The 21,535-nt window shown below is 45.0% G+C and overlaps 1 protein-coding gene across 1 annotated transcript in view; it reads right to left on the bottom strand.

The window, feature by feature from the left end:
* Positions 1-21,535, bottom strand: part of LOC147689948 (acetyl-coenzyme A synthetase 2-like, mitochondrial) — a 230,693-nt gene that overhangs the window by 49,851 nt on the left and 159,307 nt on the right. Inside the window, exons 8-10 of the mRNA XM_086937480.1 lie at positions 20,627-20,719; positions 15,105-15,217; positions 8,735-8,861 (exon numbers count right to left, since the gene is read on the bottom strand). Of these exons, the coding sequence (XP_086793606.1) occupies positions 8,735-8,861; positions 15,105-15,217; positions 20,627-20,719 (333 nt within the window). The remainder of the gene's footprint in view (positions 1-8,734; positions 8,862-15,104; positions 15,218-20,626; positions 20,720-21,535) is intronic.

The raw sequence follows: 21,535 nt of genomic DNA, 5'->3' as shown, positions 1-21,535 counted from the left end.
TTGGGCGGCACGAGATCGTCTATGCTTGTCCAAATAGCCAAGGACTTTTGGCACTATTGTCTCCAAAACCAGATCTCGGTTGTAGCGGAATACATTCCGGGACAGGCCAATCAGGTGGTGGATTGGAATTCCAGACACCTGAGGGACTACAGCGATTGGAAGCTGCTCCCTCGTGTTTTCCACTGGCTGCAAGTGACATGGGGTCCGTTTCAGACGGACCTGTTTGCATCCAGGTTGACATTTCAGATTCACCGGTTCTTCAGTTGGAGACCGGACCCGATGGCGACGGCGACCGATGCGTTTCTCCAGGACTGGTCGCAAGGGACTCAGTATGCCTTTCCCCCTTTCCTCTTGATTCCCAGGGTGATGACACAGGTGATCAGGCAGAAGGCGGAAATAGTCATGGTGACTCCGTGGTGGACGTCACAGGCATGGTTTCCCAAACTATTGCAGTGGAGCTGCGATCGTCCACGTATGCTACCGGACTCGAGGTGGTTGTTGCAGGGCCCTCATCAGGAGCAACACCCGTTGCTGTTGGAGGGCAGACTATCGCTGATGGCATGGAGGCTTTCCGGGAACAGTGGCAGTTGCCGGGAGTTTCGAGCAGGACTGCCGAGTTCATCAAGCAGGCATGGGCGCCTTCCACCAGGAAAAGTTATTCCATGGCCTGGAAGAACTGGGTGGATTGGTGCGTGGGACGACACCTGGATCCCGTGGGGGCAGAGTTGTCCCAAGTCTTGAATTTTCTGTCGGAGAAGGCCGGAGACGGCTTGGCGTACCGGTCGGTCAATAATTTTCGTTCGGCTATTTCGGCGGGGCATGCTCAGATAGACGGGAAACCGGTAGGCATGCACCCGGTGGTGTGCAAATTGTTAAAAGGCATCAGGGTGGCCAACCCTCCCAAACCCAAGTATACCGGGTTGTGGGACGTGTCTCTAGTGTTATCATTGCTCAACAGTTGGCCGGTCAATGCTCTTCTGTCTAGAAAGCAGTTGTCGGCGAAATTGGCTATGTTGCTGTGTTTATCATCTTGCAGAAGGTCTTCGGATGTGAGAGCACTCGACGTAACAGGTAGAGTGTTTACCCAGGAAGGGGTTTCTTTTCATATTACAGGTCGTACTAAAACTTTGTCTCGCCACATTTCTTACAAATCTTTTCCTGAAAATGAAAAATTATGTGTGGTTCAATGTTTGAAAACGTACGAGGAATGTACCAAGGCCTTGCGGCCGCAGGGTTGCACTCAGTTATTGATTGCTATTCAAAAACCCTTTAAACCAGTGGTGGCTGCCACGATAGCCAGATGGTTTCGCTATGTGATGAATGAAGCTGGTGTAGATACACAGATCTTTGGTGCTCACTCTGTGAGAGGCGCTATGGCGTAAAAGTCATATGGATTGGGGTCAAGTATCCAAGATATAATGCGTTGTGCAGATTGGTCTTCTGAGTCAACGTTTAAAACGTTTTATTATAAGCCAGTGCGAGATATTACTTCAGTGGTATTTACTCAGCGTTAAACTAGCATAATCTGAAGCCTCCGGTCCTGTAATAAAATCAAAAATTTGCTAGCATTCGCAACAAGAATTTTCAATTCTATTAAGGACACGGAGGCGAGGATTATCCCACCCGGCTTAATGTACAGTATGTAATACGCTTGCCCACCCATATTATTCAGTGATTACGGTGGTGTTATTTCCTTTCTTGCAGGATCTGAAAAGAAGTCGGATTAATCGGCAGCGGATGGCAGGATGCTAACCTGTAACTGTTCTTCCACGTTGGAGGAGTTGTGATTGTTCAAGTTTTGTTGGACTTTTCGCCTCAAAGAAAGAGGATGATGGGAGCACGCAAGGGGTTCTTATGGACTGTGGGGGCGTGCCTATGCTCATGTGTACTCATGGGAAATGAAGTTTTGTTTTACTGTTACTGTGAAAATATAAATTTTCATTGGCTGCTGTGTTCAATGCAGTAAAGATTGAGAAGCATAATCTGAAGCCTACGTGTCCTTAATAGAATTGAAAATTCTTGTCGCGAATGCTAGCAAATTTTTGATTCCACTGTACAACAGCGTGGCGTGCCCCAACACACCCTTGGATGACGTTTCAGATTCCACTGTACCACTGTACAACAGTGTAGCGTGCCCCAACGCATCCTCAGATGACTTTCAGATTCCACTGTACAACAGTGTAGCGTGCCCCAACGCATCCTCAGATAACTTTCAGATTCCACTGTACAACAGCGTAGCGTGCACCAACACACCCTCGGATGATGTTTCAGATTCCACTGTACCACTGTACAACAGTGTAGCGTGCCCCAACGCATCCTCAGATAACTTTCAGATTCCACTGTACAACAGTGTAGCGTGCCCCAACGCATCCTCAGATAACTTTCAGATTCCACTGTACAACAGTGTAGCGTGCCCCAACGCATCCTCAGATAACTTTCAGATTCCACTGTACAACAGTGTAGCGTGCCCCAACGCATCCTCAGATAACTTTCAGATTCCCCTGTACAACAGCGTAGCGTGCCCCAACACACCCTCGGATGACGTTTCAGATTCCACTATACCACTGTACAACAGTGTAGCGTGTCCCAACGCATCCTCAGATAACTTTCAGATTCCACTGTACAACAGTGTAGCGTGCCCCAACGCATCCTCAGATAACTTTCAGAGTTCACTGTACAACAGTGTAGCGTGCCCCAACGCATCCTCAGATAACTTTCAGAGTTCACTGTACCACTGTACAACAGCATAGCGTGCCCCAACACACCCTCAGATGACGTTTCAGATTCCAATGTACCAAATTCGACAACAGTGTAGCGTTCCTCAACACACCCTCATATGACTTTCAAATTCCACTGTACATCAATGTAGCATGCCCCAACACACCCTCAGATGACTTTCAGATTCCACTGTACCACTGTATTATAATAACAATAATAATAATAATAATAATAACAATAATCCACATTTGTAAAGCGCGAACCATCACCTGGGTCGCAGATTCTGCAGAGTGCAGTTCCTGGCATTGGGCTGAGGGTGCTCACGGCGGAGGCCTAATTAACACCGAGGTGTGAAAAACATCAACGCCTCATTAACAAGTAAAAGGTCTTTTAAAGACCTGTCAAGTACTTGGGTGTGACTGTGTGTGTGTCCCTGAAGCTGTTACAGCCGGGCTCACATACACAAGCTGGGGGGATCTGGGGGGGCTGGGGGAGTGGCTGTAGTGGAGCCCTTTGAGTTCAATGGATGTTGCACACCTGGAGCTGTGGGTCCCGTGACACGTCCCCCACCCCCAGCAGGGAGGCACAGAGATGCCCTCCCATGAGTGGGAAAGAAGAAGGAAGACGACGCAGAGAGATACTGATCACCCCCCACTCTCCCCCCCCCCCCCCCATGAGAGAGGCATAGAAAAGGTGGGTGGATGAATGATGGGTGGATGGATGGATGAAAGGCTGAAGGATGGATGTGTGAAAAGGTGGGTGGATGAATGATGAGTGGATGGATGAATGAAAGGGTGGATGGATGAATGATGGATGTATGGATGGAAGGATGAAAGGGTGGATGGATGAAGGATAGATTGGTGAAGGATAGATGTATGGATGGAAGAATGAAAGGGTGGACGGATGAAGGATGGATAGATGAAAGGGTGGATGGATGAATGATGGATGGATATGTAAAAAGATGGGTGGATGAATGATGGGTGAATGGATGGATGAAAGGTGGATGGATGAATGATGGATGTATGGATGGAAGGATGAAAGGGTGGATGGAGGATGGATGTATGGAGGGGAGGATGAAAGGGTGGATGGATGTATGAATGGATAAAAAGTTGCATGGGTGAATGATGGATGGATGTGTGAAAAGGTGGGTGGATGAATGATGGGTGGCTGGGTGGATGGGTGAATGGATGGATGATGGATGATGGATGGATGGATGTGTGAAAAGGTGGGTGGATGAATGATGAATGGATGGATGAAAGAATGGATGGATGAATGATGGATGTATGGATGGAAGGATGAAAGGGTGGATGGATGAAGGATAGATTGATGAAGGATAGATGTATGGATGGAAGAATGAAAGGGTGGACAGATGAAGGATGGATGGATGAGAGGGTGGATGGATGAATGATGGATGGATGGATGGATGGATGTGTGAAAAGGTGGTGGGATGAATGATGGGTAGATGGATGGATGAAAGGGTGGGTGGATGGATGGATGAAAGGGTGGGTAGGTGAAGGATTGATGTATGGATGGGAGGATGAAAGGGTGGGTGGATGAAGGATGGGGAGATGAAAAGGTGGATGGATGTATGAATGGATAAAAGGTTGCATGGATGAATGATGGATGTGTGAAACAGTGGGTGGATGAATGATGGGTGGGTGGATGGAAGGAAGGGTGGATGGGTAAAGGATGGATGTATGGATGGATGGAAGGATGAAAGGGTGGGTGGATGGATGAAGGATGGATGTATGGATGGAAGGATGAAAGGGTGGATGGATGGATGTGTGAAAGTGTGGGTGGATGAATGATGGAGGGATGTGATGAGGTCTAACAGGCGCATTTATGGTTGTCAAAAGTTGATGATGAGGAGTACCAGTTTCTAGAAACTTTTGTCGGAAGGGGGTCCTTACGCCAAAAAAGGTTTTACAAGGGGGTCTCGGCATCAACAAGTTTGAAGACCTCTGTGTTAGGGTCTCTAGGCGCTGGGGGCCATCGGGAAGATTAAGCAAGCTATTGCCCAGAGTCGCATGGTGCTGGGATAATCTGCCACCGGCCCCGGGGATCGAACCGTGATCCCCAGATTCTGGAGTCAGTCACCCTGGCCGCGGCGCCAAACCTCTCCCTGTATAACAGCGTAGTGTGCCCCAACACACCTTCAGATGACTTTCAGATTCCACTGTACAACAGTGTAGCGTGCCCCAACACACCCTCAGATAACTTTCAGATTGCACTGTACCACCGTACAGCAGTGTAGCGTGCCCCAACACACCCTCAGATGACGTTTTAAATTCCAATGTGTCACATTCTACAACAGTGTAGCGTGCCCCAACACACCCTCAGATGACGTTTTAAATTCCAATGTGTCACATTCGACAACAGCGTAGAGTGCCCCAACACACTCAGATGACTTTCAGATTCCACTGTACAACAGCGTAGCGTGCCCCAAAACACCCTCGGATGACGTTTCAGATTCCACTGTACCACTGTACAACAGTGTAGCGTACCCCAACACACCCTCAGATGAGTTTCAGATTCCACTGTACAACAATGTAGCATGCCCCAACACACCCTCAGATAACTTTCAGATTCCACTGTACCACCGTACAACAGTGTAGCGTGCCCCAACACACCCTCAGATAACTTTCAGATTGCACTGTACCACAGTACAACAGTGTAGCGTGCCCCAACACACCCTTAGATTACGTTTTAAATTCCAATGTGTCACATTCGACAACAGTGTAGCGTGCCCCAACACACCCTCAGATGACGTTTTAAATTCCAATGTGTCACATTCGCCACAACAGTGTAGCGTGCCCCAACACACTCTCAGATGACTTTCAGATTCCACTGTACAACAGCGTAGCGTGCCCCAAAACACCCTTGGATGACGTTTCAGATTCCACTGTACAACAGTGTAGTGTACCCCAACACACCCTCAGATGAGTTTCAGATTCCACTGTACAACAATGTAGCATGCCCCAACACACCCTCAGATAACTTTCAGATTCCACTGTACCACCGTACAACAGTGTAGCGTGCCCCAACACACCCTCAGATAACTTTCAGATCCCAATGTACCACCGTACAACAGTGTAGCGTGGCCCAACACACCCTCAGATGATGTTTTAAATTCCAATGTGTCATATTCGACAACAGTGTAGTGTGCCCCAACACACCCTCAGATGACGTTTTAGATTCCAATGTGTCACATTCGACAATAGTGTAGCGTGCCCCAACACACCCTCAGATGACGTTTTAGATTCCAATGTGTCACATTCGACAACAGTGTAGCAGGCCCTTGGACATCCTGCCTTAACACAGCAATCTGTAATAGAATCCCACAGACCTGACCTTCCTGCACTGGCCCCCCACACCATAACATGTCCTGGCCTCTTGTACAACAGTCTTCAACAGTATTTACGGCCTTTCACGTTCTGTTGTAATATACCTGTCTACAATAAGAAATCATGCCCTTTCTCACCCCACAACATCCTGAAATACATCATCACAGTCGACAACTGTATACCATACTATATCACCACCTGATATAATAAAACACAGTCTTCAACAGGATACCACACCCTTTTACATTCCGCTGTAACATGCTGGCCTATAATGGGATACTACACCGCATCGCACACTCTCACACCCTACTACATCCTGAGGTAGAAAACTACAGTAAACACCAGTATGTCACACCCTATCCACTCCTGATATTCTATACCTCCATCTACAAAAGGCTAACACGCTCTTTCACATCCTGTTGTAATTGACCTTTCTATAATAGGATAGCACTCCCCGTTGTAGCCTACCACACAGCCTGATATTATATACCACAGTCAACATCATGCCATACCCTATCCTCTCCTGATACCACACTGCGGTAATTTACTGCTCCTCAGCACAACACTTCTAATGGCACTCCAACCACACTATACATATCCTTATATAATATGCCACAGTCTAAAACAGTATGCTGTACCCTATCACTTTCTGATATAACATACCATAACCTACAACAGGAGCCCTTACCATACAATATATACCTTTTGTTTAACACAGCCTACTACAGTATGCTAAGCCATAACATCCCACTACAATATATCACCAGTACACCACACCCTGTTCCACACTGGAATAATACGTTACAATGAACACCAGTATGTAATTTCTCATTTTGAAAACTTAGAAATAGTAATACCTAACTCAAGGGCAATAGGGTGCTATAATATAATCAACTGGAAAAAATAAATGAAAACTGCCAAACAAAAATAAAAAGATAAGTATACAGGAGGCAGAAAAAAAATACACACTGAACAATTAAAACCATGTAGAAATAGCAGTTTGATTGTTAGTATTTCCGAGATTTTCTGAACAGTCAGAGTGGGGACATTGTCACAGGGAAAGGTCGAGCGAGAGTTCCACAGCCTCAGGAAGGCTGCGAAAAAGCATGAGTGGGGGGTTTTATCTGCCAGAACCTGGGAATGTCCACTCACCAAAGAACCCTGCTCAGGGGTCTCAAGACCCACCAGAGATCTGCAGCTTGTGAAGACTGCCAGAAGCTCAGGGCCTGAGCAGTACTTGGCCCATCAAAAGGTATCCTGACCCAAAAATATATGTAAAACATGACATGCACAGAGCTCAGGGATTAAAGTACATAAACATGTTTAACTTAATTATGTTACTTGCGACATATGCTGAAGCAACTGCACATAACGATCTCTTCTCAAGTCATAAGCTTACTCACCTCCACAACCCTTCTCACTTCAGGAGTCCCAACTTCCTTCCAGCTCAGAGCTGCACTGAAAGGGTTCCCCGTGGAAAGTAGGAACCCCTTTGTATTGTACTGTATTGTTTTATACTATTTGTGTAATGCTTACTACCCCACAGTGTAGCGCTGAAGCTCTTATTCACAGAGAAAGCATGCTATTCCGAGTGGGACATGATGCGAAACGTGTTCTCCTTGCTTTGTACCTGTGGGAAGGGTTTTCTTGACATGCACGATGAACACGGACGCGCCATTATCATGTTGTGAAATGCAGCAGGTACCTGAGTGATGGATCAGGAGGTGTGAGGGATAGACAATTTATTTTTACATTTGTGTTACTCTTGCATCTCTGAACAGCTTTGCAGGACCTTTCATTATGTTGGTAGTTTTCTTACATGTTCTCAGTCTGATTTCTTATGCTAGCTGAAGGTTGTCCACTCAGACCTTACGAATCCAGGTGAAATAACAGATGGAGATAAGGAGTGAAGAGGAATCTTCTAAGATCTGCCTGGATCGGCTGCATTACAGTTTGTCTTTATATTATTGCCACTATGAGACCTCAAGTGAAGAGACTTGCCAAGATTCACTGTTATGATCATCCCCTTAGTTATTACAGGTTGTCAGTGCTCAGAGAATGTGACTATTTGGGACCTGCAAGGGGGGCTATATTAGAGTTCTCCTGTGACCAATAATTTGCAGCAGACTTCTCTGGTCTTGGCAGGTATTTCTGGTTAGTGGTTAATTAAGCAGGCTGATATAGTCTGTGCCATCCATTTTCCTTGCCGGCAAGGTTCTACAGGTTCCTTCCATACATTATCTGCTTGTTCCATTGACGATTAAGGATCAGGTAGTCAACTTATATACAATATCATATAGTAACACAGATTATATTAAATTGAGACTGAGAGGTTAAAGACTAGAGTTATTGTCCTGCATCTTGTGGTTTAAAGGCAGTAACTAGGGCAGACATTGAATGATGGGGGAGTAGGGACTTTAGTTGGAATCCTGTTTGCTTTTAAGCAGGTTTGCAAGTGGCAAGGGCCAGTTGGTACTTCTAACACTGACTGGAGAGTCAGATCTTTGTGGTCTCATTTTATAACACAGATGAACTATTGAGTACACTAAAACTTAAATGACCACAGTCACCAAAAAATGAAGGACCCCCCTTTTGAGTAGAAGGAGGCCACCCAAAAAATCTGTACCCCACCAACCTCCCTCTTCACGCACCCGCTCCCCTGATAGTCACACCTGGGTAAGGCGCGAGATAGGTCTCCATGTACCGTTGGTGATCCTTGTAAATGGTTCTGGCCATCCCAGGCCAAGGCTGTGATATGCAGAGTGCACCAGACACTTTATTCTGTGTTAGGAGGTTTCCCTGGAAGCAAAAAGAAAGAGAACAACAACTTTAGTTATGAAAACGCCTATGGAGAAGTTGTAAGAGCGCACTTTCTGAGAGAGGGTTGTACGAGTCCTGCATCTGGAAGGAGTAAGAGTGCCGTTTCTTTGAGAGGGTGCTAGAGTACTGTGTCTTTGAGAGGATGTAAGAGTGCTGTCTCTAGGAGAGTGAGTGCTGCCTCTAAGACAGGTTGTAAGACTCCTGTGTCTGGGAGAAGGTATAAGAGTGGTATCTCTGCGAGAGGATGCAAGATTCACATCTCTGGGAGAAGGTGCAGGAGTGCTGTTTCTGGGAGAAGGTGTAAGAGTGCTGAACTTGTGGGGTCTGAAGAGCCCTGCCTCAGAGAGGATGGGAGAGTGTTGTTTGCTTTCTCTGTGAGAGGATGTAATGTTCATACCTCAAAAAGAAGGTGTAAGAGTGCAGTCTCTGGGAGAGGATGTAGGAGTAAGAATGGTATCTCTGTGAGAGGGTATACGAGTGCTGTCTCTGGGATAATATCTAAGTGTGCTGGGCACTGGGAGGGGGTACAATCTCTCAGAGAATGTGTCAGATGTCTCTTTGAGAGTTGTACGAGTACTGGGCCAGTGGAGGGCGGAAAATCAATGATTTAGAGAAGGTGTGAGAGTGCTGCCTTTGGGAAAGGGCGCAGGAATGCTATTTCTGGGAGAAGAAGTTAGATTGCGGTGTCTGGGAGAGGCTGTAAGAGTCCTGTGTCTGGGATAAAGTTGAAGAGTGAAGTCGCTGCGTGAGGATGTGAAAGATTCATGTCTCTGGGAGAAGGTTTGTGAGGTCTGTCTCTTCAGGAGGGTGCAATGGTGTTGGCTTTGTGGGAGGATGTAAAAGAGCTGTCTCTGAGTGAAGGTGTAAAATTACTGGACTTGTAGGAGCTGTAACAGATCTGCCTCTGGGGGAAGGTGTAAGAACCATACTTCTGAGATAAGGTGTCAGATGTTTCTATGAGAGGGTGTAAGAGGGACTTTTGGAGTGTGTGGGGAATTCAGGTCTTCAAGAAGATGTGAGACTGCTGCCTCTGGGCAGGGTGTATGAGTGCTGTCTGTTGGACATAGAGTGAGTGCAGTGTCTGGAAGAGAATGTAACTGTCCTATGGTAGGAAGAAGGTGTAACATTGCTTTCTCTGCGAGACGATGCCAGATTCATGCCTTTGGAAGAAGGTGTACGAGTGCGGCCTCTTTGAGAAGGTGTAAGAGTGCTGGACCACTGGAAGAGTGGAAAATTCAAGTCTTACGCAAAGCAGTGAAAGTGCTGCCTCTGCTATCTTTGCGGAAAACAATCTAAATGTACTAGACCTGTGGGAGGGTGTCGGAGTTCTGCTTCTAAGAGAATGTGTCAAAGTACTGTCTCTGCAAGAAGGCACCCGTGTGAGGGAAGAAATGGGATGTCTCAGTAAAAGTTGTGAGTGCTGTCTATATCGGAGGGTGTAAGAAAGCTGGACATTCCAGCGTGTGCAGCAGTGGAGATGTGATCTTGTTGCATTACTAATGATTTGTGGTTTGGATTTTCTCTTTTTTTGTATAAATTAAATGCCATATGCTTTCCGAACCTGTTTTAGCATCCATTGGCCTACATTTATGTTCCCCCACTGGTCTGGAAAGAAACTAAAGTGTCAAGCAACTGTTGAAAGAGGCTGAGTTGCTAGGACTCTGGCCTATGTCCTTTGCTCAACCACAGAGGGACTGATGCTGTGCCTAAAACAGATGCTCCGACAAATTGCCTGACGGATGCTGCTGGTTTATTTAGGAGTATAATGCCAACTACCTTGAGGTCTACATTGTGTAGAACCCCTTCAGCTGATGGATTCTCTCTGTGGTGAGGCATACCGTTTTGGTGGCCTTTTCAATGAGTTGAAGTGCCTCGTTCACACTTGGGCCAGTGGTGCATACCACCAAACAATGTATTTAGAGGCAGATTTACCATGATTTTGCATCAGAGTTGATGCAAAATCATGTAGTGCAGCCCCGATGCAAAATAATTTTTGGAATTTAATAAACCATGCATGGTCACTTTACATGAATTTTCGTGGTTTCAAAAATACATAGGAACGCAACGTAGTGCATAGTGCTGCTCAGCATTACTTTGCATTTGTTAGGAGTTACATGAGTGTAGCTTGGGCGTTCCCATAACCAATCCACATATTTTGACGCAAACCCATATTTAGAAAGACTTGTAAACTTGGGAGTGCGCCAAAATGGTGCACCCACCCAACAGAGGTGTAACGAGAAGGAATATCTTTCTATCTCCTAATTATCTCCTCTTTTTATGTGTGCTGCAGAATATGTCTCTAAGGTTTGTTTTGTGCAGGAAAAACAATCCTGCCCGTATGGTGCAAGGGTGCCTGCATTGGCGCTAGGCAGAACACAGTGTGCCAGTGCTGGTCAAGAGCAGGAGTGTTATATATCTTACTAGATATATAGCGTTTCTGCTCTCTCCCTTTCACGCAACGCAGCACAGCAACTTGCCTTCTTCATCTGGGTTGTGACCGTTCTTAATAAATCTGCCACTTTATATGTAGCGCACAATATATAAACTCAGAAATATGTGCTGGCGTTGTCGGTGTTATGGCCCTTTTAGCTACGGGTCAATGTTTATCACTTTTTTTAGACCTGACTAGTCCTGGAATGCTGTTACTTTCAGCACCTTGTTGTTTCTCAGGATTTGACTCCAAAGTGCATTTGTTTGAGTCATGTGTGGATGTAGATACGCATGTATTGCATACTCCTGCTATCTAGTGTTGGGTCCAGATGCGTGCAAGTCTTGAGTCCTCAGGTAAAGTGACTCCTCCTCTTGGTGCAAATGTGCATGGGCATCAACTTAATTTTTTCATAGTTTTCTTTACTACTCTGTATCAACTAAGCTCTTTATTGTGAACAACAGACCAAGTGAGGGCAATTGTTTGCCTGCCAGCAGCCCACTAACGGGCTCTGAATCCTCACTCTTGAGATCATGGAACAATACAGGGAAGGACATTCCATTCCACTCATGCCAGTCCAAGATATGTCAGCAGGAGTGGACCAAGGCATATAAGTAAATCACTGCAGACTCACAGGGTGCCTGTCAGCATGGCCCCAGCTCTCAGCTCTCACTGAAAGCGATAAACACAGCTCTCGGAGTGGGAGGGGAAATGCAGGCCCAGAGATCAGAGGTTGTTGCCATTTATTTATATTTGGGTTGGGGGTTTAAGAGGGCTGGGGCGAAGGAGTCTGGCAGGATATCAAATATTTATAATTTAATGACTGAAGGAGGTCTAGGGGTGTGGCAGGATGTCTCATTTTCTTTTAGGGGAAATGAGGGAGGTAGAAGGGTAAAACTTATCTCCTGGTGCACACCTAATGCATACGATCTGCTGACATGGTGTTCAGTGTCACGGAGGACCATATTTTATTTTATTTATTTATTTAAAGAGTTTTGTATAGCGCGAACGTGACCCTTGGGAATCAGAGTGCTTCACATTACATGAGGTAGGTTAGCGATACATCTTGTATAGTCGACGTTTCACAATGATATGAGGCAGGTAATTATACAGCCATTAGTATTAACATAAATATAAACAGACATATTAGATAAAGCTTGATATCAAGGAGTACTGGAACTTCCAATACCAAATAGTTCTGTGGAAACGAGCATCATTGTGACTAGGGGCCCCCCCCATTACGATGCACAGACCCCAAAGGTTCCAACTAGGCTCACACGGGGGTTATTCGGTACAACCAAAAGAAATGTTCACTGAGTACAAGTTTGAGCTTACTGATCCCCTCACAAACTTCACACAGTGACACCTTGCCACTGGGACTACAGTCAACGCGAAACCCCAGAACCGATGAGAAGGGCCTAGACTGCCCTGAGTTACACCAATGTGGAGAAAATAGTAGAAGATAAGTTATTATTAGACAAAGATTTCCATCTCGGGTTCTAAGTTATAATAATACACCTCCCCGCTTTGTTTGTAAAGTTTGTCGTCATCGTCACTTGGAACGACTCAGTGGAAACAGACCCTTTATTAACCCCTCCCATGCTCATGACGGAGCCGCTCCGTCATGAGCATCGGCTGAGCTGTGCTCATGACGGAGCAGTTCCGCCATGGCCCTGCCGCCCGCGTTCTATTGAGCGGGCGGGGCCATGATGGAACCGCTCCGTCATGAGCACAGCGCAACCGCGGCTCGTGACGGAGCGGCTCCGTCACGAGCATGCGAGCGCCGCTGCCCCCCCCCCCCCCCCAGCGCTGCGGCGGAATTGCCGCCGCAGCGAAGGGGTTAATAGCGTCTCCATCTACATTTTTACACAGGGTCATATCTAAGTAAATACTGGTGACAGAGTAATGCATACGATCTGCTGACATGCTGCCACTTAAAGATTTGAGGCATTTACTCGAGGAGAGAGGCCCAGGCCCAAAGCTACAGACTTTGGAAGCCAGGCTCATGGTTTATTATCCCATCCTTGGCACTCAATATTTCTATTATTCTAGAGAAATCACTTTATCCCCTTAGCCTCAAAGCGTAAGGTGGTATATTGTAAATATAGGTAATTGTGTAAATATGCATGATGTCATATAAAAAGCAAATGTGAAGTGTTCAGTCTAGAAGACTTCCAATAATGCGCTGCACGTCCTGGTTTCTGAAATCTGGTCTTATCTGTACCACCCCAGATATATACATATGAAGCTGTTTTATTTAGAGCACCTTTTGTTTCTGAAATCTGGTCTTACCTGTACCACCCCAGATATATACATATGACGCTGTTTTATTTAGAGCACCTTTTGTTTCTGAAATCTGGTCTTATCTGTACCACCCCAGATATATACATATGACGCTGTTTTATTTAGAGCACCTTTTGTTTCTGAAATCTGGTCTTATCTGTACCACCCCAGATATATACATATGACGCTGTTTTATTTAGAGCACCTTTTGTTTCTGAAATCTGGTCTTATCTGTACCACCCCAGATATATACATATGACGCTGTTTTATTTAGAGCACCTTTTGTTTCTGAAATCTGGTCTTATCTGTACCACCCCAGATATATACATATGACGCTGTTTTATTTAGAGCACCTTTTGTTTCTGAAATCTGGTCTTATCTGTACCAGCCATATAAATAATTATGAAACTGTGTTATGTAGAGCACCGTTTGTTTGTGACATATAAACATCTCGCCTGCCCTTTAGAGCCATATTTGCACTATATAAAATGTATGCCTAAAATAATATAAATGGTACTCAAGGCTGCAGCCGGGTATTTGAGATGTTTTTTAGCATTTGAAGCCATACATGGGCATACAATGCCTTTGCCTGGGCATGGGCACATGAGGCTAAGTCCTGGGAGCATGAGGGTATGTAATGACAGTGTCTGCCAAATTTTCCAGAAAATATGATGCCTGGGCAGTTGATGTATGATGTTAGTAGTAGCTGTTGGATATCACTAATTCACACCCTGGCGTATAATTACAGGACCAGGGTGGAATAGGCATATAGGGCAATCAGGCAGTGCCCGTTGGGCGGGTATGTCAAATCAGTGTGTGGGCCAGTTTAATACTGTTTGTGGGACTATTTTATGGTCTGCTGGACCAGTTTTTAATGTTGATTTTCATGATATTAAAACAAATGCGGCTGGAACAAGCTGAAATACATGAAGTCTTCCATAGCGTGCAAAACACTTATGCAGCGCGTCCTTACATGTTCAAAACTGCCCTGATTTGCAAACATGGCCCACATTTTAGCTACCTAATTCACTTATCGGGGGGGGGGGGGGGTTAGGGGGGCACTTTTATTTTTGAACCCAGGCCATTTGTCTGCCCCAGTCCAATCCTGTACAGGACCGACTTTAATATATAGGTGGTAACTAAACTATACTTACCTGCTGTAATATATCGTTTTTTGCTTTGTCAATATTGCAGTTATTGTTCAACCATTCGTTACAGCTTTGGGCTCTCAGATTTTTCCTCCACTATACGAGAAAGCCTTCACCTCTCTGCTCCTAGTAATCCATCCCATGACCCCTCTGTCCCTGGAAATGTTGGCCCTGCATGGACACCTTGACACACCTGCCCCAGACAGTCCCAGTACTATGTAGACACCTTTGTGACCCTAGTAGCAGAACTGTATGGCAACAGGAGCTCCTTTGCCTTTGGTGGTCTTCGCAATAGAAGGACTCATTAACCCCTCTATCTCCATGGTCCCTCTGACCCCTCTGCCTCTGCATCAATACCAATACCTTGTCATCCAGCAGCGCGGGGCTGATTCCAAAGAAGGGTCTCATGGCCATGCCAGGCAGGATCTCATCGCCCCGGTTTGACGGTCTTGGAGCTATGCAGATGCCCCCCGTCTCTGTGGGAAGAGGCAGAAAAGTGAGCTTAAAATACTTATACATATGCACATTTACAAGTTTGTCATTATTTTTATTATTATTATTATGCACCATATTGTCCCATTGTGCATCTTACAGAAACCTAAGTGGTGTATGTGAGAATAAACTGCCATTTCCCCCTGCTCTGTGGAGGTGCCATAAAGGAAGAGTATGGCATCGCCCAGAAGTATGGATTGGGTGCCTGATGCACATGGTCACCCCTTCTCAATCCAAACCACTGAAGTCACGGACACAAGCAAGCAGATTTGCAAGTCATCTCTTCTCCGCACTCTGCACAGAGGGCACTGCTCATGTCCCAACACCCCTGGCTGTGCCAAGAGTGGGCACATTCCTTACCTCCCACTGCAGACACTGCAGCACCATGCTGCTTCCTTACTTCATCCACAGTTATTACCAGCTAATGGCTAAACCTGCTGTCCCCATGCACACTATTAGAAAACAATGGTCCAAGACCTCTATGATTTATACACTAAATTCATCAGTAGGTGATCAATAACTCAACTAAGTAAGGAGCATGTACACATTAATCAGCTCTAACCAAAAATGCATGTATATATGAAACAAAAGTCTGGGCAAGGAATAGACAACAACAGTATCAGAGGGGGGCAATATTTTAATTCATTGCTCCACAGTTACACTAGTTAACAATAGTTCATAGCTGCAAAACATTACAGTCCATAACGGTTGCCCCAACGGAGCGTGCAGCAAAGAAGTGCAAAAGAAGGGGTCTGATTTAAGAGAACGAAAAGAAATCAAATAAGTGGTGACACAAAAATATTCAACTTAGTTCCTAGCACAGTAACGGATCATCAATCACCCATCCTGCGAAACCTGACCACTAAATTATTTGAAAAGAAACATCTCATACATTGTACATGAATAAATCATAAATTTTGCACAACAATGTAGAGAATATTGGTCGGGTCCGGGTTATGTATATAAAGCGTCAACGTTTCGACTCGTCTTAAGGCCATACGGAGTATTATGCCTGGGCCGTGCGAGTCTTCATCAGGACAATGGGGGCAACCAAGGGATTAACGCTGTCCCCTGACTGGTGTAAGAATTTCAAGAATCCACCGCAATAAGCTGGTGACCCTATAGCCTTTAAACTCCAAGTTGGCTCCGAAAATCAAAACCGGGTAGTCATTCAATACTCCTGCGAGGTCGATTCGGTAACTTATTAATCCTCCTTGGCCGATTGTAATTTTAGACCAAACTGGTTCAAAGTGAGAACTACTCCCACGTCGTAACAATTGACGTGAATGGTTTCAAAGGAGCGTCCTAAAAAGGAGCTCTCAAAGTGAACGTTTTCAAAGGGGCGTCCAAGGATGCAGCACAGTAGTTGCCGCTGTGCTGCATCCTTGGATGGACTGTAATGTTTTGCAGCTATGAACTGGCTAGATATAAGTGTCAAATCGGGCCCACAGTGGCCCACCCGAATCCACCATTGGCTCAAACAAATAAAAATTCCTGGAGCCGGACCTGGTGCCCAGAGAATACAAGGACAGTGTCCAGTTCCCCTGCCGCTGGCAGCTGCCCACCCCCACTCCCCCTTTGTTCCCACTCTTCCCTCTCTTTCTCTCTTGCGCCTCCTCATTTAATGAAAACCGAGATTTCAAGAAAGGGGTAGTACCCTCTCTTTCCTCTTTTTGTTTATTTGCTCCCTGAGAAATGGATCCAAAAAAGAAAAACACTTTTGCTGGAAACAATCTTTTCCTGACATTTTTCAATTTCTAAGTGCAGCCTCGGGGAGGAGAGACATAAAACATTCAAAATATGAAAAATAACTAACTAAAGCAAGACAACGTGATTGCAAGGTGCCCAGATTGATTTATTCACACCAAAACACATTAGCGCCACTTTACAGTGTTTGCCAGGGAGTGCTACTTTTGTTTTCTCGTCTCTCTTTGAACATTATTTTTTTACCTGGGTGGGAAAGTGCACTATTCTTGGAGGTACAGAAATACCTATTTTTTTGTTGGCTTTTTTTCCATATTTATAAAGCGCAAACTCGACCCGAAGGTATTGGAGCGCTTTACATGAGCACCGTATTTACATTACACATTCAGGCATGGGGATATTAAGTGATTTGCCCAGAATCACAGGTGGGTGAATTGGAAAACAAAATGTGTACAGAGGCGTGTGTCCACAAACGTGGTCTTTTCAAACCATACTGCTTACGTTTTGTAAGGATACAAGCAATGGGCATTGAAACGGGTCCCATCTGGGTCCCGTAGTCATGGCCTTACCTTTTCAAGCAAAAACACTCACTAATTTCTGAATAAGGAGTGTAAAAGGAAAAGGTAACCATGTTGTTCGTGCTTGCCTTTCACCTGCTTTACTTAATCTCGCATTCCCTAGGAGTGTTTGCTTTTTCTAGGATGTTGGTAGGCAGCATATTGGCGCTTGTCTAGTGCGTAATTTGAATTGAGTCACATCCAAGTGTTTATAGCGGGTCAGTGCAGTGCAACTTTCTCTCAGTGGGGCAGTGGGGTGTTCAGTGGGGGAGAGGATGTGGCACTATGGTCAGAGCTGCTAAATTTATTTGGAACTGGGGAACCAGGTTCAGCCTTCAGGACCAGTCCACCAGACCCCTCCCCCTGAGGGAGCACATTTTCATGCTAGACCTTAAAAGGCACCGTAAGATCTTGAAAGCCCTGGTGTCTTAACACCAGCAGGTGGACCCTAGCAGTGGCAAGTGTGGGTTTATCTTGAATGCCTGTCCGCCACAATTCATTCTGAAGTTCACCTCCAGTCTTGCAGGCAGGCCTATGAAGCAGCACACCATAGAGTGACAGTGACTCTGTCACTGAGGTCACAGGACCCTTGGACAGGGTGGCTCTAGGGCAGTGCAACCGCACCGGGTGCTGACTTCAGGTACGGGTGCCGTGTTTGCAATTATAATATGGTTATAAAAGCACTTGCTGCCTCCTTCCAGGCCTCCAACAATTTTCGGCAATAATAAAAATATCATGATAACTCCTGTCGTTAATATTCTTAGTAGAGAGAGATGGTGGTTTGTCTAGTGGAAGTTTGACTCATGGAAAGGAAGCGCAGATGGTTAATGTGCCAGCTGCTAAGAACATGTAACATACAGATCACAAAGTGCACATAATATAAATAGGTCAGTGGGTTCCTGCTTATGTCAGAGAGACCCTATTGTTACTTGCAGTTAATAAGTTAAAATCCTAAAATAGAACAGTGAGCTATTAACTGTCATGTAAAAGCTGCATGCAAACTGCAAGGTATAAAGTAGAGCGTTATGGGTTGTTCCCCAGTCTTTGATTATCCTAACGTTGCAAAAAAGGGTTCCTTTGGGTAGAAATCAATTCAGATTATTAAAGAGAACCCCCAATCATGGTATTACATTTTAAATTCTGAGTTTGTGTTTCTCCAGACCGATCACTATTAAACTATGCTGCCTACTAGTATGGTTGTCATGTGACTCCTTCACCTTGTAGTTCTTTGTCTTATGTAACATTTTCTATACAGTGATTTACACAAGTATGATTGATTGTCTCTGTGTAATATGTGTGATGTAAAGTGCTCTAACACCCTACACTGGTATTAGTGGTGCTGTAAATTACTGTATACTTTTTATTTTGAAATTTTTACATATGCTAACAGTCTCTGCAAACATTTTTCCTTATTAGTACCAGTGGAACATACAACTGCAGCAGTGAGAAAGGTGACCAGTTAACCTCTGCAAAGGGCCCTCCACTTCACAGCAGCAAAAGTCACATTTTTTGGTAACTTTTGATCTGTTTGAACTATAAACAATTTTTTCGTTGAAATCTTCAGGTAATGCAGCAGATGATGTATTATGTGGCAAATATGGCAGAGCCATAATTATGTGGAAAACATTTGCAAACTAGGATATTTGCCATTCATGTTTGAACTGCTCTTGTGGAAAAAGGGAGAAGTGCAGATGACAAACTCCATGGCTGGGAGACAATGTCTTCTGATTCCACTTTTAAAGATATTTGGGATAGTCTGTGATTGGAAACGTATCCCACTTAAAGTATTTTAATATCAATAACTCATTTAAACCATAAATAAACATGTGTATCCATTGGTTAAATTAAATAATGTAATAACCAGTAACCGGTTAGTGAAATTGGAAACAAATACTAAAAATTGGAATATTTTGCTCTTTCTGCCACACCTCTGACTCTGTCCACTGACCCAATCCACGGGTTATTCCCGCCCTCCGATTCTCTGCCCACAGTTCCCCTACTCCCCCCCTACTTCAACCACTGGCTTAAGTATGTGTGTCCACAGCTTGCACTGTCGCAGGCAGTATGGTACCTGTTCTGTGTGTGTGTGAGTGGCAGATGGGGTGCACTGCAGTTGCCTGCTCTATTCCAGTTTGTGTCATGGGGAAAGGGGTACTACCTATGCCAATGTGATATCTGTGATACCAATGTGGTACCCGTTCTCTCTATTGGAGTGACGCGAACACTGGTGCTGCCTGTAAAGTGTGAGTGTGTGCGTTACAGTTTGTCTTTCTAGCATGGCTGATGTCCATGTGGGCTCTGTTGTGCGTGCCGAACTGAAACTTGAGAACACTGCTCACAAAACAAAAGCCAATTCGGCTGGAATTGTAATCGTTTGCTAATATTCCAGAAAACGGTTGATCTCCAATGGTCTTTGGGCTCAGTATTTATAACAGTGTCTTCCCTATGGGTATTTGTTTATGTTGTTTACTTTGTAATTTTTTCCAGCAGAAAATGTATTTTACAGTTAAGCTTATGTGTCTCGTGGTGTGGTAATCTGGCACTCAGGCAACTTAAAAGGAGAGGGTAGGGTGTTGGATCAGAACCAATGAGTCAGTCATATCCTGACTGATACTCTGCCCACAGAGATGTGCCTTCTCACCATGTCCACAAGCATGCCTCTTGTCCCTTACCATCTCCTACACTTGCTTCTGCTCCCAGAAGTGTAGCTTCACGGTGGGTGTTTGGGGTGTTACACCCGCCCAATAAATGTTTTCTGTAGTAAATAGTTGGGAACAGGTGCTTTCCGTCGGGTATGGTGAGGTGTCTGGCTAATTTCACCTACGATTTTTGCATGCACACAGACTAAAACACACACACACTCTCTGTCCTCTCTCTTTGGAAGTTCTTTAAAGTTTGTTATTTTACAAATTATTTTGTTTTATGTACCACTAACAATCCTCACTGCTCTCCATTTCCACTGCCCTTTAAACAACCGCCCAAACCACCCTCATGTCCTGTTTCTCACATCATGTATGTTAACAAGATATGCCATCATGCTTGTTGAGAAATCTGAAGCCCACACTGCTCCAGTTATACAGACCAAGCTATGCCCCCATCTGCTCGCTTTTCAAAATTCGTCCAGATTCTTACCTGTTTGCCACCAAGTATCCACGATGGGGCAGCGGCTCTCTCCGACCACTCGAAAATACCACTCCCAGGCCTCTGTGTTGATGGGTTCGCCAACTGCAAGGGGAAGTTGGAAGATTGTTTTTTAATGAAGAACTTGGTCTATTGTAGCCAACTGAGAACAGAATGAAATGCTACATGACCCAAGAGTTAGGATGTGAACCTATCTGAAGTGAACCTGAACAATGCTTTAGGTTGCGGACTATCGAGTGTACATAAACACAGTTTGTCAATTGTCGTATCCGATGCTACCTAGAATGGTCATTGTCTACCAACTTTTTGCGATAAGCTGTCTAGAAAATACACGTACCCAGCGATTCAGTGACTCACCTTCCCATATCACGTCTTAAACAATGGTTTGGTTAGGTGAACATACTATCATTTACTAGGGTAGGGGTTTTTGAAGGGTCAAACAAGGGTTTCATGGGGTTTGATGAATTGTCTTCCCATAATGCATCCAAAGCACGGTTCTTGATGGCTGACCTTCTATAATGCTGGGTTGCGCGGCGGGACGCACATGGAGGGTTACTTTGTTTCCAGTGCTTCGCATTGAGATCGTACTGTTAAATACCCTGATGAAGGGCACTGAGCCCGAAATGCATTGGGAAATCGTGCGGAAATTTTGAATGAATTAATAAGAAACGAAGATTGATGTTTTTCATGAACTTTATGGTGTGAATCCAACATCCAGATTTGAAAAAAACTTTATTCGTAATAAACCAACTTTAAACGCATAACAACCGCGCATGAAATTTTTCTTTTTGTGTGCATCCGGTGTCGCTACCCACGTCTGGGATAGCGCAACTCAGCATTGTAACTTGGTCCTTCAGTCCCGAAAGGATTACCGAATAGCACCAACTTAACTGCACAGAA

The sequence above is a fragment of the Lissotriton vulgaris genome, chromosome 9 (genome assembly GCF_964263255.1).
Source record: "Lissotriton vulgaris chromosome 9, aLisVul1.2, whole genome shotgun sequence".
NCBI lineage: Eukaryota > Metazoa > Chordata > Amphibia > Caudata > Salamandridae > Lissotriton > Lissotriton vulgaris.
This window is presented reverse-complemented; position numbering and strand designations above follow the sequence as displayed.